General features: G+C 35.6%; 3 protein-coding genes across 8 annotated transcripts; all 3 read left to right on the top strand.

Annotated features, from left to right (window-relative positions):
- The first annotated feature begins 537 nt into the window (after positions 1-537).
- On the top strand, positions 538-5,589 carry LOC106667893. Of its 2 annotated transcripts, none has more exons than XM_014396143.2 (4): positions 538-865; positions 1,031-1,120; positions 1,222-1,378; positions 4,722-5,589. In XM_014396143.2, the coding sequence occupies exons 2-4, from the start codon at positions 1,115-1,117 to the stop codon at positions 5,498-5,500; spliced, it is 942 nt and encodes a 313-aa protein (XP_014251629.1). In that variant the 5' UTR covers positions 538-865; positions 1,031-1,114; the 3' UTR covers positions 5,501-5,589. The 2 variants fall into 2 exon arrangements, with proteins under 2 accessions (XP_014251629.1, XP_014251628.1); XM_014396142.2 differs by having other exon boundaries at positions 539-865; positions 1,031-1,110.
- A 3,350-nt stretch (positions 5,590-8,939) lies between these two features.
- On the top strand, positions 8,940-13,051 carry LOC106667891. 3 transcript variants are annotated; one of them, XM_014396135.2, is made up of 4 exons: positions 8,940-9,219; positions 10,297-10,376; positions 10,551-10,707; positions 11,666-13,051. In XM_014396135.2, the coding sequence occupies exons 1-4, from the start codon at positions 9,105-9,107 to the stop codon at positions 13,021-13,023; spliced, it is 1,710 nt and encodes a 569-aa protein (XP_014251621.1). In that variant the 5' UTR covers positions 8,940-9,104; the 3' UTR covers positions 13,024-13,051. The 3 variants fall into 3 exon arrangements, with proteins under 3 accessions (XP_014251621.1, XP_014251624.1, XP_014251623.1); XM_014396138.2 differs by having other exon boundaries at positions 8,941-9,219; positions 10,297-10,365; XM_014396137.2 differs by lacking the exon at positions 10,551-10,707 and having other exon boundaries at positions 8,941-9,219; positions 10,297-10,365.
- Positions 13,052-16,463: 3,412 nt separating this feature from the next.
- Positions 16,464-23,555, top strand: LOC106667892. Of its 3 annotated transcripts, none has more exons than XM_014396139.2 (4): positions 16,464-16,768; positions 20,891-20,970; positions 21,040-21,196; positions 22,267-23,555. In XM_014396139.2, the coding sequence occupies exons 1-4, from the start codon at positions 16,657-16,659 to the stop codon at positions 23,538-23,540; spliced, it is 1,623 nt and encodes a 540-aa protein (XP_014251625.1). In that variant the 5' UTR covers positions 16,464-16,656; the 3' UTR covers positions 23,541-23,555. The 3 variants fall into 3 exon arrangements, with proteins under 3 accessions (XP_014251625.1, XP_014251627.1, XP_014251626.1); XM_014396140.2 differs by lacking the exon at positions 16,464-16,768 and adding an exon at positions 17,232-17,316; XM_014396141.2 differs by lacking the exons at positions 20,891-20,970; positions 21,040-21,196.
- Positions 23,556-23,773: the final 218 nt, after the last annotated feature.

The following is a 23,773-nucleotide window of genomic DNA, read 5'->3' as shown; positions in this document are numbered from 1 at the left end:
GTTTCGCCAACTTCAAGGGTATCCGTCAGTAGATTCTATGAGATCAGTCCAGATTCAGATTTTGGGAACATTGCTGCCGAGCCGACGTGCTTTCTTACCAAAAATGGGTTTTTGCGTATCATTCCATTCACACAATACGGCAGTTTCCTCGAAACTTGCGATCCAAGAACGCAGATCGAAGTCATCAGAGTTAAATTTTATTGATAAAAAGCACATAAAACACGTACAAGAACAACTTAATAACATTAAAATACGTCAGCTTAAAAACCGAGTACGTAGACCGCGTCGATACAACTGGTAGACAGTCAGCTGAGGCCCAGATAGAGGGGAGGGCCGAAACACAGTTCCCGCCGCGTAGGCCTCCGATGACGTTTGGTGGTCAGGTCAACCTCCTACATGTATAACGATTTTTAAAAATCCTTTGCGCTTTGTTTCGTTTACTTTAACTTTACAGTTACAATTAAGAGTTCAAAAAGAGCAGTTTTATACATTTTTTCAAGCAATCAAAAAGGCTGCGGAAGTTTCAATTAGTCACCCGTTCAATCTTAATACAATAATAATTTGTTGATGAAAATGAACAAAGTTACTACCTGGTTAAATACTGCAAATAATAATTATTCTGTATACTTTCGACTCTTTTTACTAGTGAAAAATGATTAAGACATCCAGAGGAATTTTGTCTGCCGACAAAATCGTCCACATTCATCTATTTCTGCCTGACTTTCAAGAGCAAGTTCTACGGTTGTAATGAGGATCTGCACAAAGAGATGTGGTGTGTATGTGTTCGCGTCCTTGATGCTGCTTTACTCGCTCGTGCATATGTGCATGTTCATGATGGTTTTCTTTCACCATAACTCGGAACCAGGTAAACGTGACGAGAGAATATTTTCTTTGAAAGGAACATAAATAATGCGCACTCCTCATTAGGCTTGTCAATTTATTTTTAAACGCTTATAGTCATAGGATTTGTTTCTAAACTACTTATTTTGTTTATGTTCATAAGGAAAAATGATATATTCATGTTTTTCAGACTGGATAGTTTTGTTCAAACTTGTTTGTGATTTCATACTGCTACCATCTTCGATACTACTTCTAATAGCAATTGTCAAGGTGAATGAAGGTGATTCTATTTCATACAAACAGTATTCATGGTTATTTTCCCCAACTAAAAAATGTTATGAATCATTGTCATTAATACTAAATTTATGTTTTTCGCTACAGGACAACCTGACGATAATGTTGATTAGTGAAACCATGTACTTTTCCACATCCATAGGGTTTTTGCTCTACGCAGTCATTTTCGTGATATTGTTCATAAAGCGGCAAGAATTTGGTACCCCCTTCATTTCATTTATGGCGCAACGAGTTTTCTTCTTTGGTAAGAAAGTATATTACCATTTTAATGGGTTTTAAACAAAAAGGAGGGCTTGCATTATAAACAAAAGACGTCAAAAAATTGAACAAATCTTCCTTAATTTTTGATTTAAATAAATCAATCCAGATTTTTTTAGTTACATTAACAATTGTAACGATTCTGCAATTTAAATGTAATTTCATAATTTGAATATTTTGAAGTTAAACCAAATTGGTTATCACTTCGAAATTTCTACTTCGATATGATTTTTCGGAAAATAGTTACATTTAGCTGGGAATAATACTTTAAATTACAAAAAGGTCATTTAGCCCAAAGCTGTACTGTTGTATCTGTTGGAGAAACATAATGGGTATTGTCCCTTGGTAGGAAAAGGAATCACAGAATATTCTCTGCGAACAATTAAGCGATAGTGAAAGGGTGTATGTGAGAGAGAGAATAAATAAAATGTGTATTTTACTTGTATATTCTAGGGGTCTCCGGCCCCTGTTCCCTTTTTTTCGTTGCCCACTCATCCTGTCGCGATAAAGCTAGCAGGCACTAGCTGCCGTGGGAAGGCCCAGGGTTGGCGAGTCGAGCTCCTCCTAGTTTTATTTTATCATGTTTTTAAATAAGTAAAAAGTGCAACTCCAAAAAAATAAGCTCAAAAACATCCGTGTCTCACGGTTTTTGGCGGGTTAGGTAGAAAAAATAAATACACTACTCGAACGCTTCATCGAAAACAATATTTTCTATGCATTTTTCTTTTAATTTGCACTCAATCTTAACGCCCATCTTTGTCGTACACCTCGATAGGGCTACATATAATTAGTTATTAGACTAGAAATTAGTCAATAGTTTCAAGGTGTAAAAATTATGTTTTTTGGATTTATAATCAAACCTATTTTCTCAAAATTTTGTGGTTGTGACTTTTTTATGGGCATAGCAAATGCTTGACGGCCGGAATTAGAACCGTTTTAAAAAATGACCTTTCGCTGTCTCCTCGTGTGTCTAAATATCTTTGAAGGGTGTCCACAAAATTTCCCCTTTTTCAGCTAATATTTCGTAGTGTAGTATCGTCCAACCAAATTTTCTTACTATCAAATTGGCCCATACTGTCTCCTTTGCATAAATTCCTCGATAGCATAACTATATATCCTGCTTTGAAGTACAGTTCTACAGGAAGCTAACCCGAAGGTGGCATTGATTGTAAATATTCAAAGGGATACTGAAAACTTATGTTTCCATCGTCTTGTCACCAGCTTGTAAATTAGCATGTTCTATGGAAACGGCGAAGTAGGCGGGCCGCGATTGTAGGAAAGACCTAACTATAGGTTCATCGTATACATCAAGAAGAAGTCAGCAAACCTTTTATTCTGAAAACCCCGTCTTAGCTGACTCGAGCTGCCTCCATTTTTCTAACTTTTTTATAGAGAGATTCGTCAATATCAAAAATAAACATTATAATTGTTTTCTACAAAAGTACTGAACAAGTTACTTGTACTTGACCACTTATTCCCTTACTCTGTACAACCTAAGTCAAGGAAGTTTTGCCCTAGGTTTAAGTAAAGAAACAGTATTTGGAAATAATGAGTTCAACAGAAACATCAATGCTTAACCCAAATGTCCGATTTATTTAGTAGAAATTGTATAAATAAACAGTTTACATCAAAACACGGGAGTTCTTAACACTTTTTGTTGAGAAACATTCATAAAAACGCATAATCCACTACTGGTTTATTCATGATGCTCATCGGTAACCTAAAATGATTAGAAGTAAGTTAACCTTTCTAAAAGGGTTTCGAAGGTTTGAAGAAAAATGTCAGCCTGCTGAAAGACGTAACAAATAGCTTTTGTATTACCTTATAAAAAATCTGGAAACTTCACTACATAAATAGGTTATTCTTCAGTAAGTTGAGATGAAGATGTAATTAATACTAGAGGATTAATGTTCGTAACTTCAAACCAATTGCGATAGTTTACTTTCCTATAAATTGGAAAGATCCCCTTTGATGGCTGTATGTTTATGAGAAAAATACAGGTAAATCTTCTTTCAGAATGAAGATTTATGAAAAGAAAAATTTCAACTGTAAAAAAAAGCAGAAATAGTACATTTAGCGAAAGTTTTACTAATTGTTTGCTTAAAAGGCTCTATTAGAACAAAAATGGATTAAAATGATGAGAAGTTGCTGAAGCTCCTGTGTTGTTTCAGGTCTATCGGTTATAACGCTTATATGTACAGATATATATAGGACGGATAGAAGTGAACTGATGGACGATGACAATTGGACGGATATAAGCAGCGTTACACGCTCTAGTTCCAAAAGCAAACGCGCAACTAAACCAGCTGGCAAGCTGAAACGTTTTACATCATCACTGCTGTGTGTTGCGCGTTCGCGGCTCAAGCCTCCGATCCCCTACGTCCGTAAGAGGGTGAAGCACTACCGCTATTCTTATACGACCGGGCCGCCGAGATTTGTCGACTCGAAGTGTGTGCCAGTCAAGATGGTGCCGACTCGATATGCCACATTACTTTCAGCCCGGGATCCCAGGCCACCATGCGTGCCCACGTCCTTTTCCCCGTACTTCCAGAGGGAGTACGTCCCACGGAACGTGCCACCGCAATACGTGTGAAATTATCAATTTTTCATCAAAAGCAAACAACAACTAATCAAACAATAACTCTTCGAGGGAAACAGAAATGTTATAATCATTTTCTTCAATCGTCTCACGCTTCCGGACCTGCGGATTTGGATGAAGTTTAAATATAAATTCTGGCCAAGTGAACAGATCCTGCAGACTTCTCTTAATTTATTTGTGTTATACTGTTATACCATTATAAGCGTGAATGGCAAAAAAAGAATACTTTTATCATAAAGATAAAATCTTAAGGTAACTAATAAATTAATTAATTGAATAACCAGGTTGGTGGATTTGTTATTTGAATGATTGTGAATTTCGCTCTTACTTTTATATTATTATTTTATTTGAGCAAAGAAAAAATACTTTAACATGAGTATTATTCGAACACCAAGTAGTTAACAATATGATGTGATACTTCTACAAGAAAACGTCTCGCTCAAAAGTACGATTTTTATGATAATTTTGTAGTGCACATGGTTCAGATTTGCTATAATAACATTTCTTCAACGAAATACTTCTATTCTATAATATCTGTAAATGATATTTGATATTCGAAGAACCAAAAGTTCTTTATTTGCTAACAAGCAGAGGATGTTAATTTCAGTTATTTTGGTAAAAACAAAACTTTTTTTCTGATAAACCGATAAACTAAAAATGCTTATTCTTAAAACATGGTAATTTATTACATAGTTATTATTGTACGTACGATATCTTATGTCTGTTTCAGCCGCCGAGTATTTGGGATCTATCAACTTACACAAGTACCGAAGTACGGTTCAGCCAAACGGCGACGAAGATGATTGGTGTTGCCCCAAACCAGATTTTTCCAAATCAGGAGGGAAGTATAACATATCAAAAGATTTCTCGGCGAAACCTAGTAGAGAACAAATCATCCCTCTCCAGCTGTCATCTAGGAATCTGGCAGACTCTTGCAGTATTGAAAGGAGACTTGCCGGGAGCCACATAGCAGAAATGAACGAACCCGGCCAACGTCCTCCATACCCTCCACCGGTGTCAAACCCAGACTTTAAACCTGCAAAAATGCCGGAATCAAAAAAAAAGAATGACTACTTAGTCATGAAAAACGCCCCTTCGGCCTTGAAATTTTTGAAGCCCTGTCCACGGACGACTGCTGGATTCGCTGCTCCGACCCAGTTTACAGGCCAGGAATGTTTCAAAACCCTCGAGGGCGGACGATCGCCGGGAACGGGTGGTTTTGGAAGTTCGGTAAAATATACAGGCTATCCTCCGGTAAGAGGTTGCCAAAGCTGCGGAACTCCCGGAGGTCAGACCTGGCAGTCGAAAGGTACGCTCAGGTTCACTAGCGGGCGTCCCATTAGCGCTGCTGATCTTGAAGGGATCAGGAACATCCGAGGCCTCGGAATCGGTTTCCCAGGATCTCTGGGACTGTGTAAGGACATGCCGGGACCAGGGACCTACGGAGGAACATACACGGCACGGCAAACACCGGCCAAAGGAGCGACCAGCGTTCCTAAGTGCTTCTAAAAAATCTCACTTTACGAAGACCATTGTTTGGCAGAGAAGTATCACGACAGCTTTGTTATTTTCAACAATACATTTTTATTCTTATATTATACAGTTTTAATTATTAAGTTTGGTTACATTTTTTGGAATTGCATTTGTTGTAGAGAACTAATAAAAATAATTAACCGACAAAAGTTTTGCAAAATCAACTTAGAATGTCGTGAAAACTTATTTAGACAAACTCAGTTTAATTAACAGATGATTATTTGGAGATCGTGAGGTGCGGTCTGGTGTGACGTAGATTTTAGAAAAACATTTTCTTTATCATGCCAACGTTTCGATCTTTATCCAAATACATGTAGGACGTGAAAAAATGAATCGTACATTGTTTAAATTCATTTTTTCACATCCTACATGTATTTGCAAAATTTAAACAATGTTTGTAAATCCCAGGCCCTGAAGATGATCTCAATAAAGATCGAAACATTTGCATGATAAAGAAATGTTTTTCTAAAACCTACATCACACCAGACGGCACCTCACGATCTCCAAATAATCATTGGCTAACGGTCACTAAACACCACACACTTAATTAACAGACTTCATTTTAAACTGAATTAGAAACACATACGAAACTTTTTTTCATCAGGTGTGCAATGTGCAACCATAGGTCAGAAAATTTTTTCAGAAAAGAAACAAATCAAATTTGGCAGGCCCGGTCAAAAGCTTGAGTACGAATACTTCTTAATACAAGGTGTCCCTACGCCTTGCTTTGGCGACACGACAAATGGGGTGGAGATAGATTGTTATATCCACTCTATTTATTGTTGGCTTGTCTGGAAAATAATGTCGTCTTTCAATTATAGGATTAATTAGCTCAATATGTACATTTCTTCACAGTTTATGTTTTCACCTCGTTTACTGTCGAATAATTTAATACGTAGGCTTGGATGAATCACATTTAAGGCATTATTTACTTTATGAATTCCAAAAAAGGGAGCAATGCAACTGTTACAACTGAATTGAAAAAAGTTGTTGAAGATGATGTGCGCAGTGTACGACGTTCAGGAGTCTGACGACGACATATTGAGGCATAGGCTAAAAGAAAGTACCTTTTTGACGACCGGGGATCTGGAGAGATGTTAAATATTTCCCACACAACCATTGGAAACTACTGCAACGCCTGGGGTTTGTTGAAAAGTACATTACATGGACCCACGCGTACTTAGCTAAGGAATTTCGCGGATCGCATTTCAATTTGCCATTTTTTCTGTTTTCTTTTTTTTTCATATAGCTATAGAAATGTCATTTTTATTTAGTTGGTATTTTTCCGACACAACCTTCACTCTTCATGTTTTATTTATTTTTAAGAATCTTACTTTTGAGTGATACACATGTAGATTACTTGTGCTTAGAATTGTTTTATAGTTGAGCGGGAGTTCCAGACATCAAAATATGCAATTAATTAATTTTTTCTTTTCATTCTTATATTTGGGGCATATCATAATTAAGTGTTCGCAAGTCTCTGTTACTGAACGTATATACAAAGATTTGAATTTACTAAATTTATTTTGAATCTTGTTACAATTATAGTGATTTGAGCTTAACCTACATATGAATTTGGACATTTCCTTCCTTACCGTAGAGTCCTTGAGGCTTAAACCAGCAAGTACTGCATTTAAAATTTACTGATTTATTATTTGGAGATCGTGAGGTGCGGTCTGGTGTGACGTAGTTTTAGAAAAACAGTTTCTTTATCGTGCCAACGTTTCGGTCTTTATTGAGATCATCTTCAGGGTCTGGGATTTACAAACATTGTTTAAATTTAACAAATACAAGTAGGATGTGGAAAGAAAAAATGAATTTATACAATGCAAATGAAAGTTTTTTTTAAATTCGATCAAAGTATTTGTACTCACTTCTTCTTGTGTGTCGTGTTGAGAGGATAGTCAAGAATTACGTACCTTTCTCCTGAGCCTTTCCATTTACCTCTGATTTACACTCAATCTCTTCGCGACTTCGCGCTGGCTATATCCTACCTTTAATAATGTTCTGACTCAGAAACCGTCATACTCACTCAAATCACTCAAATGCCTGACTGGAGATATTGAAAAAGGTTTAAGAGTAAGAATAATATCAAATAAAATCAACAAACAAATAAGACTGTGATTAAAAAGATTAAGATTTCTGAATAATTATCGATTAACGGTCACTAATCACCACACATTTGAATTAACAATTATTTGGAGGTCGTGAGACCGCATCTCACGACCTCCAAATAATCATTAAGTAACGGTCAATAAACACCACACATTTTAATTAACAATAACAATAAATGAGTATAGCGGTAAATAATGAGCTCAAAGATTTGTTCTATTACAATTCATGTGCAAGTGTCATCTAATAGAATGTGAAAGTTCTACAACGCCTCTGCTTGATTATTGTTATGATGTCGAAAAACAGGAAAACATGATTTTGGATTGTATATTACCATGACGTATAGTACGCTGTGTCAACTTCCATTGGTAAAGATTTTTTACAAATGTTGAATTTCCTGCTGAAGACTAGGATGCTTTTGTTTGGTGATCTAGGTAGCAGGTGTGTACTAATACTACTGCCATTGTGGTGCCAAACGATTATATATATATANAGTTTTATACTATTATACCACTTTCGTTTAGAGAACCACATTAAATTACCAAGATTTATTATTTATCATATTATCATTTATATAATTTCATATTAAAACTTGTAATATGTAATCTTCATAAATAATAATTCTTATAAAAAAAGGTTGATTGAAGAAAAATTCACCAAATTATTAAATAAGAAATAATTTTTACAAGATTTATACATCAATGTATGTCAAATCATTTTTTTTTTTTTTTTTAATTATAAAAGACGATCAACCGCTTTGGGTCATTTTCCGCCTTAAAAAACTTTCAAGCTGGGTGGTGAGTGGGCCACAGCTCAGGAACCCCCAATAGCGGAAACCAGGGCCCTGGCAGCATCACACGCCCCAGACACCCCTTCACAACCACCACCAGATGGGCACCCAAACAGCACCCCCCTAGACACCCCCTAACCATCCCTAATCATTATAATACTGTAGTGGAGACAGCAGGAACTAACTAGGAAAAATAATTTTAAAACAAATTGGAAACAATGATTAAATTGAAAATTTATAATGTTATTTTTCTTGTTTGTCACAAATTGTTTTTGTGTATCATTAGTGTCAAAATGAGTGGTAAACGTTAGTACAAATAAATTAAAAATTAAAAAAGCCATAACTGGTTGTTAATAAAAATAAATGTATTATCTCCATTTGTATTTATATACTTTTTTCTATTGTTCTGATTTAAAAAAATTAGAAGAAAAAGGTAAAAAGTAGATTACAATAAGAGCAAGCCAATTGTTTTTATGTGACTTGCTCATTATTGAACCTTAAGTCACCTGTTATTTAAAATACATTGTTGTTTAAAAAAAAAATATTATAAAAGTTATACAAAAACTATTCTCTGGCGTTATTCCATTTATAGATAAATGACAATTGAATGCATTAATCACGGTGGAATTCGATGTGTAGTTCATTGGATGAAGGAATATCTCTTCAAAGCTTATAAAAATGTGTTATAAGTCTACAAGCAAATCATGCTTGATGTTTGCATATGTAATGATAGGTCATACGTGTATATACATCGTTGAATTTCTCTATTTTTTCTGGACTTCTTTAAATCCAGGTAAACATTTATAACATTCAACCTTATTACTCCTTCAATACAGTATATTCTGATATATAGGAACAGTTGTTACACCTGAAATTTTAATATTGAGTTATGCTTGAGCAATGATGCCTTTTAATAATTTATTATACCGTAGTTTTTTGACAATAAGAATTTTTTACAGAAAGTTATAGACCACTTCTTGCAATGCTGTTTTTACTTTCTTTTTGTGCAAGCATTAAAACTGAATGTGATAGATTTTGCAAATATAATGTCCCAGCCACCATATCTGGTTTACCAATAAAGAAACGTAAAGCCTCATGTATAACAGAAAATCATAATTTTTTTAAATAAATTAATAGATTGTATATAAATCAGCCATATTTCAATAAATAGCTACCTTTTCGGAACATGTAAGCTCTTGGGTATCAAACAAGAGGTAGCCCACATAGGGTATGAATCAGAAATAAGGAGCATTCCCCTCTCTCTCAAATTAGGTGTGTTGTGTGTTGTTGAAAAGACATTTACAGAGTAATGTATCTGTCGTGTAGAGAAAGATAACCAATGAACTAAATGAAGGAAGGCAATGTATTGGCTTCATATAGAGTGGAAATGAAACCTGATTTGAAAACAGAACTGAGCACAAGAAACAAATCAGAGTTTCTGGATCGCTATTCAGAATGTGGAGCGGTTGTTTTCAAATAGTTAAACTAGTGTAGAGGCCATCTCTCAAAAAATATATATGGTGTGTATAATTATATTTATTAAATTCACTAGTTTTCACGGTCCGCTTGATGAATTATATTTATTGTTTACATTATTACTACTACATTATTGCATGAAAAATATACAAATATTGAAGGGAATACAAATATATTTCAGTGTACACAAATAAATTAATAAAGCTTCAATTGAATAGGAATTTATTTTATTTGTTTATTAATTGCATAGCTGCAGCATTTTTTATATTGGAAATAAAGAGAAACGTTTTCTAAAATGTAATGTACATTTATGTGAACATAATAAATGTATAAATAATGAATCTCTATTTGTTTTGACTTTGTAATATATGTAATAATTCAATTAAATTTACAGGTTGGATCGCGTTGTTCAAAATCATGTCTGAGTTCATTGTGATACCTCCCTCTCTTCTATTATCAATAGGTATTAAAAAGGTGATGTATTGTGTTTTAAAATTGATCCTAGCCTTTTGGAGAAAATTATTTTAATTGCTTTAAACTAAAATTGTTATAATAATACTGTCATAATTAAAAACAATCATAATAGTCAAGTGGTAATAATAAAATTTGAGAATGTGCAAAACCTCATTGTGACACTTTTAATTTCAGGAGAATCTAACCATAGTTTTAATTTCTCAAGCAATGTACATAACCTCAGGAGTAGCCCATCTACTCTTTGCTACTGTTCTCTGCATGTTTTTATATAATGACGAAGAAGTGGGATTAGTAATTGCATACTTTCTGATCCAGCGAATCTTTTTTTTTAGTAAGAAAGCAATGCCTTAGTAATAGATTGATCAACAATTATTTTATTATTTAAATGTAGTATTTTTTTAAATGTTAATGTAAATCTATTTTATTTGCTGCATAAAAGGAGAAAATACGATGCAGAAATTGTACTTGCTGTAATAAATAAAACAATGGTGTCTGACAAGTTAGAAACAAAGAAAGTAATGTAAATGTAATGTAAGGGAATTTTTAGTCATTAAGTTTTCACATTTACAATTAGGCTTTGTGTTAAAGAAGTCTTGCATCAATAATTTACTGCCCTTGTATATAAATACTATTTAAATAAATAACTACACTCTTATATTTTGTAAATTAATCATTCATGTTAGCAAATAGCCCCTCTAGTTTTGGGATGCATACTCTTCTCCTATACATGGCTTCTGTGGGAGGGGGATGTTAGAATATGAAGTGAAATGAATGGGAATTGCTGAAAACACAAAAGTTTACTTTTCTATAAAAGAAAAGAATTATTATATATATTTTATCAAACAGAAAAGCTTCACTCTAACTACCTGTTAAGAGAGGGACACTAACAGACTGTCTGAAAATATGACGATGTTATCCTTTCTGAGCATAAAGGCCATCATTTGGCCCAGATCCTGATGGGTTGTCAAATGGCTTGTTTTCAATCAGAAATTTTCAAAAGTTTATTTCCCATTAAGATGTGATAATACTCGTCCAAAGGAACTTGGGATATTTCTTTTTCATTGCCATTGTGTTACCAATTTTCTCTGAGAGTAATGTTCTAAATTTTATTAGGAAAGGAGAGCTGAGTTGAGTTGGATTTGGATATATGTTGCCGAATTTTGAGTTTTTTTTTTTAACTTTGAAGATTTTTGGTTCACAAATAATTTTTCTTGAAAAGTACATTAACCATAAAGTATATTTTTAAATTATTGATGAAAACATCTAATATCAAACTATTTTTGTTTCAGTTCTTATGTTTTACGGTTTTTATATTGTACAACGACACATTCAGTATGAGTGCAGTTTGAGGTGTGACAAAGAACAAGCAGCGATAGCTCGAATTAAATGTAAGGATATTGTAACAAGACCAACACCTGGAGGCCCTGGTCATACAATGAGAAGGGATTCACCCTCAAAGATGTCATTTATGGTTCCTATGTGTAAGGAAAGACCAGGACAGGGATATGACCCGGCTAGGAATGTCATTTACAATTTACCAAGGGTGGTAGGACCAAATGAATTGAGAGACACCTCTCAGTTTATATGCGCCCCTTTGAGAGACACAAGAACAGGGGAATCAACAATAGCTAAACGAGGTGGAGTAGCAATCAGTAAATACACTCAACCTCAGTATGCAGAAGGAAGAAATTTATCTATGAATTATATACCGGAAATGGAGAAAGGATGTGTTAGTCTGAGTAACCCAACAACAAAAGATGCCCGGTCTCCAACCAGTGAAGGAGGAAGTACTGGTTCACCAAATATTTATTTAGGGAGGATTGGAGGTAGTGGAGGCAGCAGTGCTAGCCCAAGGAGTCCTGGCAGTCGAAGTAGATTAGCTACTTCTTCAAGTGGCACTCAAATAATACAAACAAAATATGGTGGTTCTATCAGCAGATCTCGAGAAGATTTGGCCGGCAGCAAAAGAACAATTAATTTCTCTCCTTCCACTCAAGGTGAAGGAGAAATTGGACGATTTAGAACTACTGATAGAAGAAATGCTCCACAGGCATGGGTTCCATCTGCAAGACAACCGGAAGTTCAATCTCCATTTATGAGGCAAAATGAGAGATATGGAGCTCAAAATTATCCTCCTCAACAGTTCCCTATAGGAGAAGACCAACCACCCCAATTAGCTCCAGTTGATTATCCACCATTTACAACACCTCATGGTGCCTGCACCATAGGCACCCAGGAGCAACCAGCCTACGGAATGGTTCACAGGATAAGTGATCAATGCAGAGAAACAATGAGAAGACCAGATGTCTTGAGCCTGGGAGAGCGAATTAAATGTCCGCCAAAAGTATTTAAAGAGGCTGCGACTGGAGGAGAAATTTCAATGAAAAGTAAATGGGCACAGACTGATAAAATACCAGTTCCTCCACCAGCACCACCACTGGATCCTGTACCACCTAGGCTGTCAAAAAGTGATCCTTGTGTACTAAAGGCTGGACCCATAAATGAACTGCAAGGAGAGTTTAAAGGAAATAGAGGCTTACCAGGACCTGATCCCATTTTAGGTGATGATACTAATTGTCTTGTTAAAAGGGGTATTTCTGAACAGAGGTTGCGGAGAGTCCGAGGAGCAAATGTTGGCTTCATATAATGGAACACAATTATAACAAAACTTACAAGCCTTGTTTTTCAATCATTTAAAAGTATATACAATTACTCAAAATTGATTAATTCATAATAATTTGGAGAAGAATTATTGGTAATAATTTATTCATGAAATCAACAGAGCTTGGATCTAACGTTAAAACCCCTACTCAGTCAGGGAATATTGAAATAGGTTCTTTTCTTAACCAAATAAGCATTTTCAAAAGAATTCTGAGCTTGATTGTGTAGAATATGTTACAGTATTGTTTGTGCTTGTTTGCGATTCCCTGAAGGATGTAGTCAGGTGATTTGTGCCAGGGGACGATGGTCTGAGGACTTATCTCTTCTCTCTTCATGTCCCAAGACACGTTTCACATTTGCGGTTGCGATGTCATTAGGACAACGAAGTTCTTTAATTATTCCAGATATCGTGAGATGCGGTCGGGTGTGATATCTCACGATATCTGAATAACTATCGATTAACGGTCACTAATCTCTACACACGAAGTTCTTTAACGTGCACACCTGGCACATGGCCTTATCACAAGTTTAGATTCTCAAGATAGGAACGACACACCTCTGCAAGGCGCATAACAGGGGCTGAAATAACACAATAATGCTTCTGAGAAAACACCACAAATAGGAGAATTGGTTGCTATAAAAACCACGTTCTTTAAAATAAAAAAGATTCAGGCTTCAAATTCCTACAAAATAATAAAAAATTTCAACTTGTTTCCTACATTATGTAATCTAAACAGACATAACAGGCCCACATAACACGACTAAAAATGCCTTCAGACAATAAAGTAAATGGCGAATTGTAGTAATAATACATAATGTGTAAATACTATCGTACATTTAAATATTCAATAATAAAATAAAATATATTAATTAACTTCAAAATAATGTTATTGCGTATTTTTATTAAATCGTTCTAAATTCAAGATCAGGATGATTAAAACAAAATACACAATGTTGAAGAGGATCAGGTTTTATGATCTTGAATGAAGTTACAAAGTTATGCAAACAATTCGCCGAGCTTTCGCGACATATATTTGCATCAACAGAGTCTGTATCGATCAAAAAATATCGATACATTAAACTTTGGAATTACAGTTTTTTTATACATACATTTATATAAGTTAAATAATTTCTTTGGTCGAATGTGTTTTTAAAAAACTTTTATTCAAAGAAATTACAAATAAAGGCTGATATACATTCAGAACTTTATGAATCTAAATCAAATCTCGTCGATATGCTTTCGGGAAATCTGNTATATATATATATATATACGCTTCATGCGAAGAGCGCTTAGCGCCGATGTTTCCACCGGACCGCTATACAGCCCCGCAATAATGTCGCGGAACTTACAGGAAGATGCACTCGGCGACCAGAACGAGTAGTTTGCGATGGCGAAGATTCTGCAGAGACGTTATGGTTACGCCGTGTTACCGTTGGAAGGTGGGTTGTAGAAGTCTGCTCTTCTTTAGATAGAATGAACGCTGATTTCAATCTGTCTACAATTACTGTTCTTATCCCCGATGGTAATCTGACATCAGATGTTTTAAGGTCTGCACTCCTTCTTACAACAGAGTATGGACCAGACTAAGATGGTACTAATGGTTTTTTAACAAAGTCATCCCGTATAATGACTTGCGAGCAGGTTTTTAACTCTTTAGAGACAAAAGCGGATGCTGAACTAGCACGGTAAGGAGCCGGACGTAGTTCAAACATCTTTTTTCTGAGGTTTGCCACAAATTCTTCAGCGTTTTCTGAAAATGTTGCTCGGGAAAACATCTCTCTTGGTAATCGTAATGGCTTACCATACCTTCGCTGGTAGGGGTGAAATACCATTATTACTCACCCGATTTCCCAAAAATTCCTCTTCCTGAACCCCGAAAACGCTTTTATTTGGGTTTATTGTAATGCCGTATTCATGTAAACGACTAAAAGCCTCTTTTATGTGAACTGAATGTTCGTCTTCATTCGTTGAAGCTATAAGAATGTCGTCAACATACACAAAAATGTAGTTTATGTCTCCAAAAATAGAATTCATAAACCTTTGGAATATTTGAGCCGCGTTTCGCAACCCAAAACACAAAAATTGGACGAGTGGATCGAAGTCAGGATAGTTCAAGCGGAATAGCAGCGGTGTATTTAGCCCCGAAGGTCGTGGGTTCGAATCCCGTTCGTGACACTGACTTTTTTATCTCAACCAATAATTTGCATAAAGAGTAATTAATTTAAATATGTTATTTGGTCAATCGGACCACGGAATCTAATGAATTTAATACGTTAAATGTAGTACATCTTCACTAAAGCTCTCCATGGCCATTTCATTTGTCACCGAGAATCAAATAGATTACACGACATTTGAAAAATGGCGAAAAGGAGGAAAAATTCGAAAGGTTGGGTTGAGATGGGAAGTTAGTGTCCGAGTGGATCGAAGTCACGATAGCTCAAGTGGTAAAGCAGCGTCGTATTTAGCCGAAGGTCGTGGGTTCGAATCCCGTTCGTGACACTGACTTTTTTATCTCAACCAATAATTTGCATAAAGAGTAATTAATTTAAATATGTTATTTGGTCAATCGGACCACGGAATCTAATGAATTTAATACGTTAAATGTAGTACATCTTCACTAAAGCTCTCCATGGCCATTTCATTTGTCACCGAGAATCAAATAGATTACACGACATTTGAAAAATGGCGAAAAGGAGGAAAAATTCGAAAGGTTGGGTTGAGATGGGAAGTTAGTGTCCGAGTGGATCGAAGTCACGATAGCTCAAGTGGTAAAGCAGCGTCGTATTTAGCCGAAGGTCGTGGGTTCGAATCCCGCTCGTGACATTGACTTTTTTATTTCAACCAATACCTTACATAAAGACTAATTAATTGAAACAATCCAAGACGTTCATTAAAATCTCAACCAAGAAAACAAAATTCTACCACTCTCTAAATAGTACACAAATAAAATAATATGCCTTTTGTACTGGCCAATCCTCAAAAAGTGCAAAAAAACTGAGACAGAAAAATACCAATCTGCCATGGAGAAGTAGAAACAGCGGAGCATGCCCTTTGTAACTAAAGAAATAAGCGTAGAAAAACCCTGTAACGTGGAAATCTACCTAAAGGATAGTGAAATTTTCGAGGTTTGGAAATAAAGAAAGAATAGATCTTTTAGGTTGCAACGGAGACTGGTCACCAGTTACCCTGAAGAAGAAATAGAAGTGGTGTTTGTGCAGGAGAAGAAACACGCACAACATTTTAACTGAGAAACATTATACAACTGTTCCTTGTCTTATCACACCTTTACAATATCTGATTATTAGCTAAGTTAGCACTGTTTTATAAATGGAACATAACATTTTTAAGAAAAATTTACAGAGATTTTCACATTGCTTCAGTTTGAAACAGATCATGTGCTTATTTATATTCAAAAATGAAATAAAGCTGTTCTAAGTTTTATTAAAAATACCACAAGAGAATAATAAATTAAGGGAAAATCTCACAACAATGAAACCATTTTTTACATCGCCTGTTGTAAAATTGTTTACGTCCAGGACATTTCCAGAAGACAAGCATGACCAATTTTCACCAAATTCAACACAGTTTAGTAAAACTGTATTCTAGTGATCAGGTGAAATGTCGGTCGGCAAAGCAGGATGCGTCGGGTTTGCTATAATTATGCTCTTCTATGCATTCGCAAACATCGCTCTGTTTCTCGTAGATTTCATTTTTCAAAGAGGAGATCCAGGTTAGCAATATTCTCAATCCATTGTAGAAATCCTAATAATATATGCGCTTGCATGCCATTCAATGATGCATACCTTTATTTTCTTTTAAATTTTCAAGTAAAGTTGTATAATCAATGGCGATTGAAACTAACTTGGACAATTAGTCTATATCCATTATCTCTTACAGATAACCATTAAAAAAATGACGATTTTACTGTTGTGAAAAATAACTTAAAATATTGTTTAGATTCAAATTCGAAACATATCACAAAAATTAACATTCAGCTGTAGAAAGATTTTTTTTTTTTTTTTGTATTCGTGGCAATTATGTTTTTAATTTGTTTTTACTCTTGCTAAGGTTACAGGGTTAGTAGCAAAAGGGCATTTATTTTTACCATATGTTGCATATTAAATGGAATATTTCACTATCTAAATTATTATAAATCGTATTCGTTTTGAACGTTTTGTTAAATTTAAAATTTGGTCAATTAGCATTTTATATTAAATTAAAAACCATTCCGGAAAGAAAGAACTGAAACTCTTCCACAAATTCTGTTATTAACTTAGTGTAGGTTGGCGGCCAGCTTCTTGATGACTATACATCTTTAGGTTGTTAGAGTTGTATTTCAAAATAGGAACATTACTAGACCAAATGCTCCCAGCTCTGGTTCCGCAAGTGACAATCGTCCTGGGAGAACTTGTAGTATTTTAAAATCATTTTAGAATTCTTTCCACTAATTACTGTAAGATATTTTTCGTGTGGCTATACTAGTTTCTCACTCTACATGTAGACTTTCTAAAGCAGGGCACACACTAGGTCGGTGGCGCGGCGCGACGCGGAACCAACCACCAAAGAAGAATACATTGAAATGAATGTAACCCCGCACAATAGGACGGTAGGGCGGCTCGGAGCGGAGGAAGTTGCCAGACTTATGGAACTCGGCTCCGCGCCGCGCTACCGGCCTAGTGTGCGCCGGGGCGGTCGGAAATCGTTGGGTTCGGGTATATTCGGCTGCCCCCCAAATCATGTCTGTCGTCTATTCATACTAACCGAATTGAATCACACAGACAAGAAAAGACAACCGCAGACATGTGCCGGCACAAGCAAAACATTCTCGGCGACAACGCTGCCCGGTGCTGGTACGTGTCTGCGGTTGTCTTTTCTGATTCAATTAGGTTAGTATGAATAGACGACAGACAAGATTTGTGCAATGCCAATAACTTAGGTGCCTACCTACAATAAATTACATTATAATTTTAATTATAATGTCCAGTCTCGGTAAACCGAACATGCGCTAATCCAAATTCGGGGTAAACTCTGAATCGCCGATCAGTACATATTCAAGATGTTTTTTTTTAAATTTTATTTTACAAAATGTGTATAATAATAATTATATATAATAATTTTATATATAAATAATAATTATTCAGAAATCACTAATCACCACACAAAATAATAATAATATTATATATTGTATGTGGTGAAATGTACGTAATTTGTAATACGGACATGGAAAGAATCCTGTCCATTGGTTTTCTGAAGAATGAAGTTCGTTGGTCTGTAGGTGACTGTTGCTGTGATTACCGCTTGGTATGAATACTAGTGTCTGTGCCGTCTGCCACGCTACTTGTGCTGGTAGATATGAATCGACCTTAAGGCGTCCGAGTGCAGCCGAATATACCCGAACCCAACGATTTCCGACCGCTCCGGCGCACACTAGGACGGTGTGGCCGCTACGTGCTGGACACGCTATTGTGCTGGTAGATATGAATCGAGTATCGACCTTAAAAGTCCTCCTGCTCCGCACCGCGCTACTGGCCTACTGTGCGCCGGGGCGGTCGAAAATCGTTGGGTTCGGTATATTCGGCTGCCTTCGGACGCCATATTGTAAAGACGAAGGCAACGATTGTGACGTGAACTCCTGGAAATTCAACACTAAACCGCAGCGCTAGTCAGTCAGAAGGAAGGGAAAATTCGACCATTCGGCCGAGAGCGGTTCCTACATAGTGTGCGGACTACGGACCTTCATAATTCCGCGCCGCCCCACCGACCTCGTGTGCGCCCAGCCTTAGACATCCCATGCAGAGAAATAAGAAAACTTGCAAGGAACCGCCCAGCTTAAAATGTCACCCTCCTATTTGCTACCTAGGTTATGTTCTACACTTATTTCTCAGCTTTTGGCTGAGGTATTGTCTGGCAGTAGGCTCCTTCATTATCCTACCCCAATGTGGGCATTTACCCACATGATTGCTTTTTTCTATCCTTTAGACAATTTCTGCTGAAAGAGAGTTTATATCTGACTCTTTTCTTGCTTGAATTTATTTTTTCCAATAATCTATTTCATGTTAGGTTATTATATATATGTTGTAATGGCTTACTTTTAAAATGCCCCAAGTTCTCTCAGGGCAACTGTCACTTGCAGAAACCACAGAGTTGGGAGCACTTGATCCAGTATTGTCTCCATTTTGATATTCGATCATCTGAATATAGAACTAAAGCAGTAAAAAAATTCTCGAACCAAAAACATTCCAAATTTTGAACAAATTTTTGGGCTTCACAGGCTATTTTAGAAAATTACCAAATCAAGATTATGTAAAAATTTCTTTAACGGAACTTTTAAAATGCAACCCTAAAAGAATTTACTTCGCCCACTAGCCAACTGAGAACTTCATACATTCGTAAGCAAGGATGGTTAAAGAGTGATTCTTTTACAACAAAGGATGATGTTGATTCCCAAACAAAACTGCTAAAATCTCGCCCTTAAAATATGTTCTTCTGATATCTCACAAATTATTAACTCCAAAGACAGAATATAGAAGATCATAAAAGTCTTTAATAAAAGGTCAATTAACTTCCTAAATCAATTTGATAAAAAGGTTTCTCCTTAAAGATTAAAACAGCAAGTCTATTCCAAAGAAATTCCATCTGATTGTTGGCTACCTGTGATTGTTGACAATATTTTAAACAAAAGAACCTGCTGTAAAATCAAATGATGGATTATGCTATTCGATATGTAGGTATATCTTACCTAACTAAAGATAGTCCTAACAAGAGAAGTCACATCCAAGATAAGAGTTGTGAAATAAATACTACCCTACTTCTGTAACTTATAGGTGTATCACAATCCATCGAAAATATTAAAAGAAAAAATTTGATGAAGACTATTAATCAAAATGTACTTTTATGAATACGTTTCGTAGTTATGTACTTATATAAATCAATGAAGTTCGAGGAAGCACTGTCGAAGTGAAAGGCAGTCTGTTATAAATGTCATCCATGTCTTATCTATCTTTTTATTGTGTTAACCCAAATGCAAACAATGAAAATCATACATCATTAACAACACCAGCTTCGTCACTCAAGCAAAAAATACATAGAAATTGTGCTCTGTGATTACCTTAGCATGATCTTCATTGAACAATCATTGCAATAGTCGCACTGAGGAAAACATACCTTTACTTTCAACAATGATGCCATGTCGAAGTCCATGCAATTAGCAGATCATAAATTATGGTGGTTCCTTTGCTGCCTTGGTAATAATGTTCAACCTAACATTCTTCACCTCACACCTGCCTCCAATTAAACAATGAGTGACCCCGTAAAGACCTACAAAACCTAGCGAAGGTTCTGGAGGACATTTTTGTAAAGCGGGTGGACGTTTTTGAGCGTTGGTATTAAAAAGTAACTAGATTTTCCACAGTTCACTTGTCCATTCTGACTGCAAATTTTTTGTTTGAATCAACGGATTGTGAGCAAATGTTTTTACAGAGCCCTTGAAAATATAACAAACCACGTATACTAATGTTTAGAAAACAAATTCTTCTTTAACTACTCCGACATGTTCTAGCCATTTCTTGGCATCACAAACCACATGGTAGAAGCTAACTTTGCTCTATCAGTGACCAAGTACCCCCAAAGGCAATAACGAGCTCGCTTATTATGTCCATTTTTGTGGAATCAGTAACAGGAGAAGGAACACTGGAATTTTTTGTAATTGTTAGCGTATACCATGGTAATATGCATCAATAAACAGCAAAATTTTAAAAAATCAATAATTGAAGTATTGATAAAACTTAAACAAATTAGCTCAATATGGAACAGCCGGAAACTATTAGAAATTACAAAACCTAATTAATTTCAGATTGGACAAGTCTGTTCAAACTGATGTGTGATTTTATATTGGTTCCACCATCTTTTCTACTCATAATAGCTAGTTCAAAGGTGAATTATTGTTTTTTCTTCTTTATAATAATTTATTGCTTTTTTATTTATTTTATTTTTTATGCGTAGGAGAACTTGACAATGGTATTGATTGCGGAAGTTATATACATCTGCACAACTCTAGCCCATGTCCTCTGCACAATTCTTTTCTTCCTTTTATACCAAAAACATAAAGATTTTGGAATGAATTTCATGATATTTTTGATTCAGCGAGTAATTTTCTTTGGTAATAATAATAATTTATTTGATCACTTCCAGCTATATGAAAGAAGCTATATAATTTAAATATTTTTGTAAATGCCATAACAATTTAAATTAGAACTAGATGTCATGTGACTGTACTAAGGGCTGAACCCATCGAGGACTGTCAGCAAAATATCATGCCATCATCAAGTGAGGTATTGAAAGCGTGATATTGCGCTTTACTCTCTTCACTTTTTTATTCGAGTTCATAAAAGTAGTTTACTGTTTAAAATAAAAAATGGCTCTGAGGATTCACATTCTTACTTCTAATTTATTATAAGAAATTTTTGGCCACAAAAGCAATACTGTTAATAGTATGCTATTTATAGTTAACATAACATTATAAGTTTCTTTGTAATTTTTATATCCAACTAGTACGTTGTAATATGGAGTGGACCTTCTCTCTAGTTGTCAAATGTAATCAATTGAAAATTCTAAACAATATTTACAAATAAGATCCAAATTAAGATAACTAAAAAGTGCCCAATATCATTCATTAAAGGAAATTAAAATTCAAAAATTAGTATAGAGGTAGTTTTTAAGCTAGTGAAAACAAGATTTAAACAACATAGTTACATCATAATAGTTATTGTGAGGAAAGAAGAAATTCTGAAATAACTATAGTCCAACTTTGTTAGTAATAATTGATCAATAGTCACTAGAAAAGTATTAGATCATTTTGAGCTTTTTTCAAAAAATATTTAGTCAATACATTTGTACATTGATATAGATTCTGGTGCACATTACTGTAAAATATGAAGAATTATCTCTACTGAACTGCAATATTATCGATTAAAAAAAACATTACACAGTGTCCAATTTAGTAGCAAAAACAAAACGATAATGACTTACCAATGAAAATTATATGTATTATGCCCTTCAAAACGTTGTAACCAGTTGTATGTACCAATTGTGTACCAACATACCAATGTACTGACCAGCCAAAATGGATTGTTGAAAGGATAGATGACCGTAACTAAGCATTCTTATCATAGTGTGAATGTTTTGATTATGCCTTTAGTTTCTCGGTCAATATTTTGGTATTTGTTTCAGTCGTAATGATTGTTGGTGTGATATTAATGATAGTCCATCACCGTTCATTAAAAGGTGAAGATGAATATGTTGTTTATGATACCAAGGACCATTATTTGGGAGATGATGAAACGGACATATCTAGATTCCGCGGGGGAAAAGGACTACTGGAAGAAAGCGATGAAGATGATGTTCCTTGTAACGACATGGCAGATGATGCTGAGGATGCACCAAAAACAGGAGTTCCAAGAACTGCTCGTTTAGCGCAATATTTACAAACAGGGGAATTTGTCGGGGATCCTAAAGAAATTAAAGAAGCCAAGGCGTGTAATCCATGTGCTTATGTCGAACCTCACTGTGGAAATCGTTTACCAGCTACACCATTAAAACCTCCAACATTGCCACCTTTGCCGCCGATGAGGACATCACCGAAATATAGAACTGTGTTTCCAACTTCACGGTCAGTTGACGTCCCTGAAGGGCCTTCCATGTTTCCAAAAAAATCGTTCCAACAGGAGGAAAAATGTATGACAGGAGGTCAGAAGACCAGAGCCAGCTGTTGTGGTGGTGGTGAAGTCTTGGAGTTAATGCCCGATGGTAGAGATGCAGCTTCTTGTGTTATTGTAAAAAATGTTGGAAATCCTGTAGCCATGATGAAAAGATGTGCCACACCACTAGTTCCATGTCCTACTGTTAGGAGATCATCTCTTAGAAGTATAGGTCAAAGTAGACGTGGTTATTCTTTCAATGGACCACCACCGGTACCACCACTACCCAGGCATTCAATGGGGAGGCCCAGCTCAGTGCCAGGGAACTATTGCCAATCAAGCTGTGCACCTGGCCAATATGATTTTTCCGGAACTCAACCGCTCGAATCAGAACTTGTAGATCCAGGAAGGGAGACAAAACTATGTCCCCATAAATTTCAAGCCGAAAAGTCCATGTGCTTTTCCAAGGGTCCTGCTATCCCTCCTAGCAATCCGCACACCTCGGCTTGTCTGCCTCCGATCAGTCTTGAATCAGATCCATGGGGGCAAGGCTGTCCTCAAGTTCCAGATCTTTGTTTGGTGGGGCCTAAAACCCATGAGTTGTGCCCCAAGCCGCTTATACCACCTTGTGGCCATGTGGAATGTGCAGCACCTGTTCAATTAGATGCTCCAAGGACTGTAGATATTAGAATATTAGAAAGACCCCCTCCTAGAGAGCACATGAGATCTGTGCATTTTGATGCAAGAAGTAATTTGATGACTAGATATGGACCTGCACCTAATGATACAACCTGTCCTCATAATTAAACTCTTGTTAATGTGTTTGTTGTTTTATTACTTTATTTCTGCTGTATAACCATTTTTTTTTTAAATTGGCCTTTGCCACCAAATGTTAAAAGTTGTTAAGTATTAACATTTTTAAGAGGTGTTGTCTTTAAAACTTATATTTCTTTTGATCCTAATAGCACACATTTTAAAATGGCCTTTGAGAAAATTAAGAATTAAATATGGGAGAATAGAACTAGTTAAAATATTGATGC

Source organism: Cimex lectularius, unplaced genomic scaffold (assembly GCF_000648675.2).
Source record: "Cimex lectularius strain Harlan isolate CLEC.00 unplaced genomic scaffold, Clec_2.1 scaffold281, whole genome shotgun sequence".
Classification (NCBI taxonomy): domain Eukaryota; kingdom Metazoa; phylum Arthropoda; class Insecta; order Hemiptera; family Cimicidae; genus Cimex; species Cimex lectularius.
This window is presented reverse-complemented; position numbering and strand designations above follow the sequence as displayed.

Bases quoted from the DNA above. Each gene is read 5' to 3' on its own strand.
- LOC106667892 (XM_014396139.2), top strand. From the start codon at position 16,657: ATGTCGGTCGGCAAAGCAGGATGCGTCGGGTTTGCTATAATTATGCTC. The intron at 16,769-20,890 runs GTTAGCAATATT...AATTAATTTCAG, and splicing joins TTTTCAAAGAGGAGATCCAG to ATTGGACAAGTCTGTTCAAA. The intron at 20,971-21,039 runs GTGAATTATTGT...TTTTATGCGTAG, and splicing joins TCATAATAGCTAGTTCAAAG to GAGAACTTGACAATGGTATT.
- LOC106667893 (XM_014396142.2), top strand. From the start codon at position 748: ATGAGGATCTGCACAAAGAGATGTGGTGTGTATGTGTTCGCGTCCTTG. The intron at 1,111-1,221 runs GTGAATGAAGGT...TTTTCGCTACAG, and splicing joins TTCTAATAGCAATTGTCAAG to GACAACCTGACGATAATGTT. The intron at 1,379-4,721 runs GTAAGAAAGTAT...TGTCTGTTTCAG, and splicing joins GCAACGAGTTTTCTTCTTTG to CCGCCGAGTATTTGGGATCT.
- LOC106667891 (XM_014396135.2), top strand. From the start codon at position 9,105: ATGTGTTATAAGTCTACAAGCAAATCATGCTTGATGTTTGCATATGTA. The intron at 9,220-10,296 runs GTAAACATTTAT...TTAAATTTACAG, and splicing joins CTGGACTTCTTTAAATCCAG to GTTGGATCGCGTTGTTCAAA. The intron at 10,708-11,665 runs GTAAGAAAGCAA...TTTTTGTTTCAG, and splicing joins CCAGCGAATCTTTTTTTTTA to TTCTTATGTTTTACGGTTTT.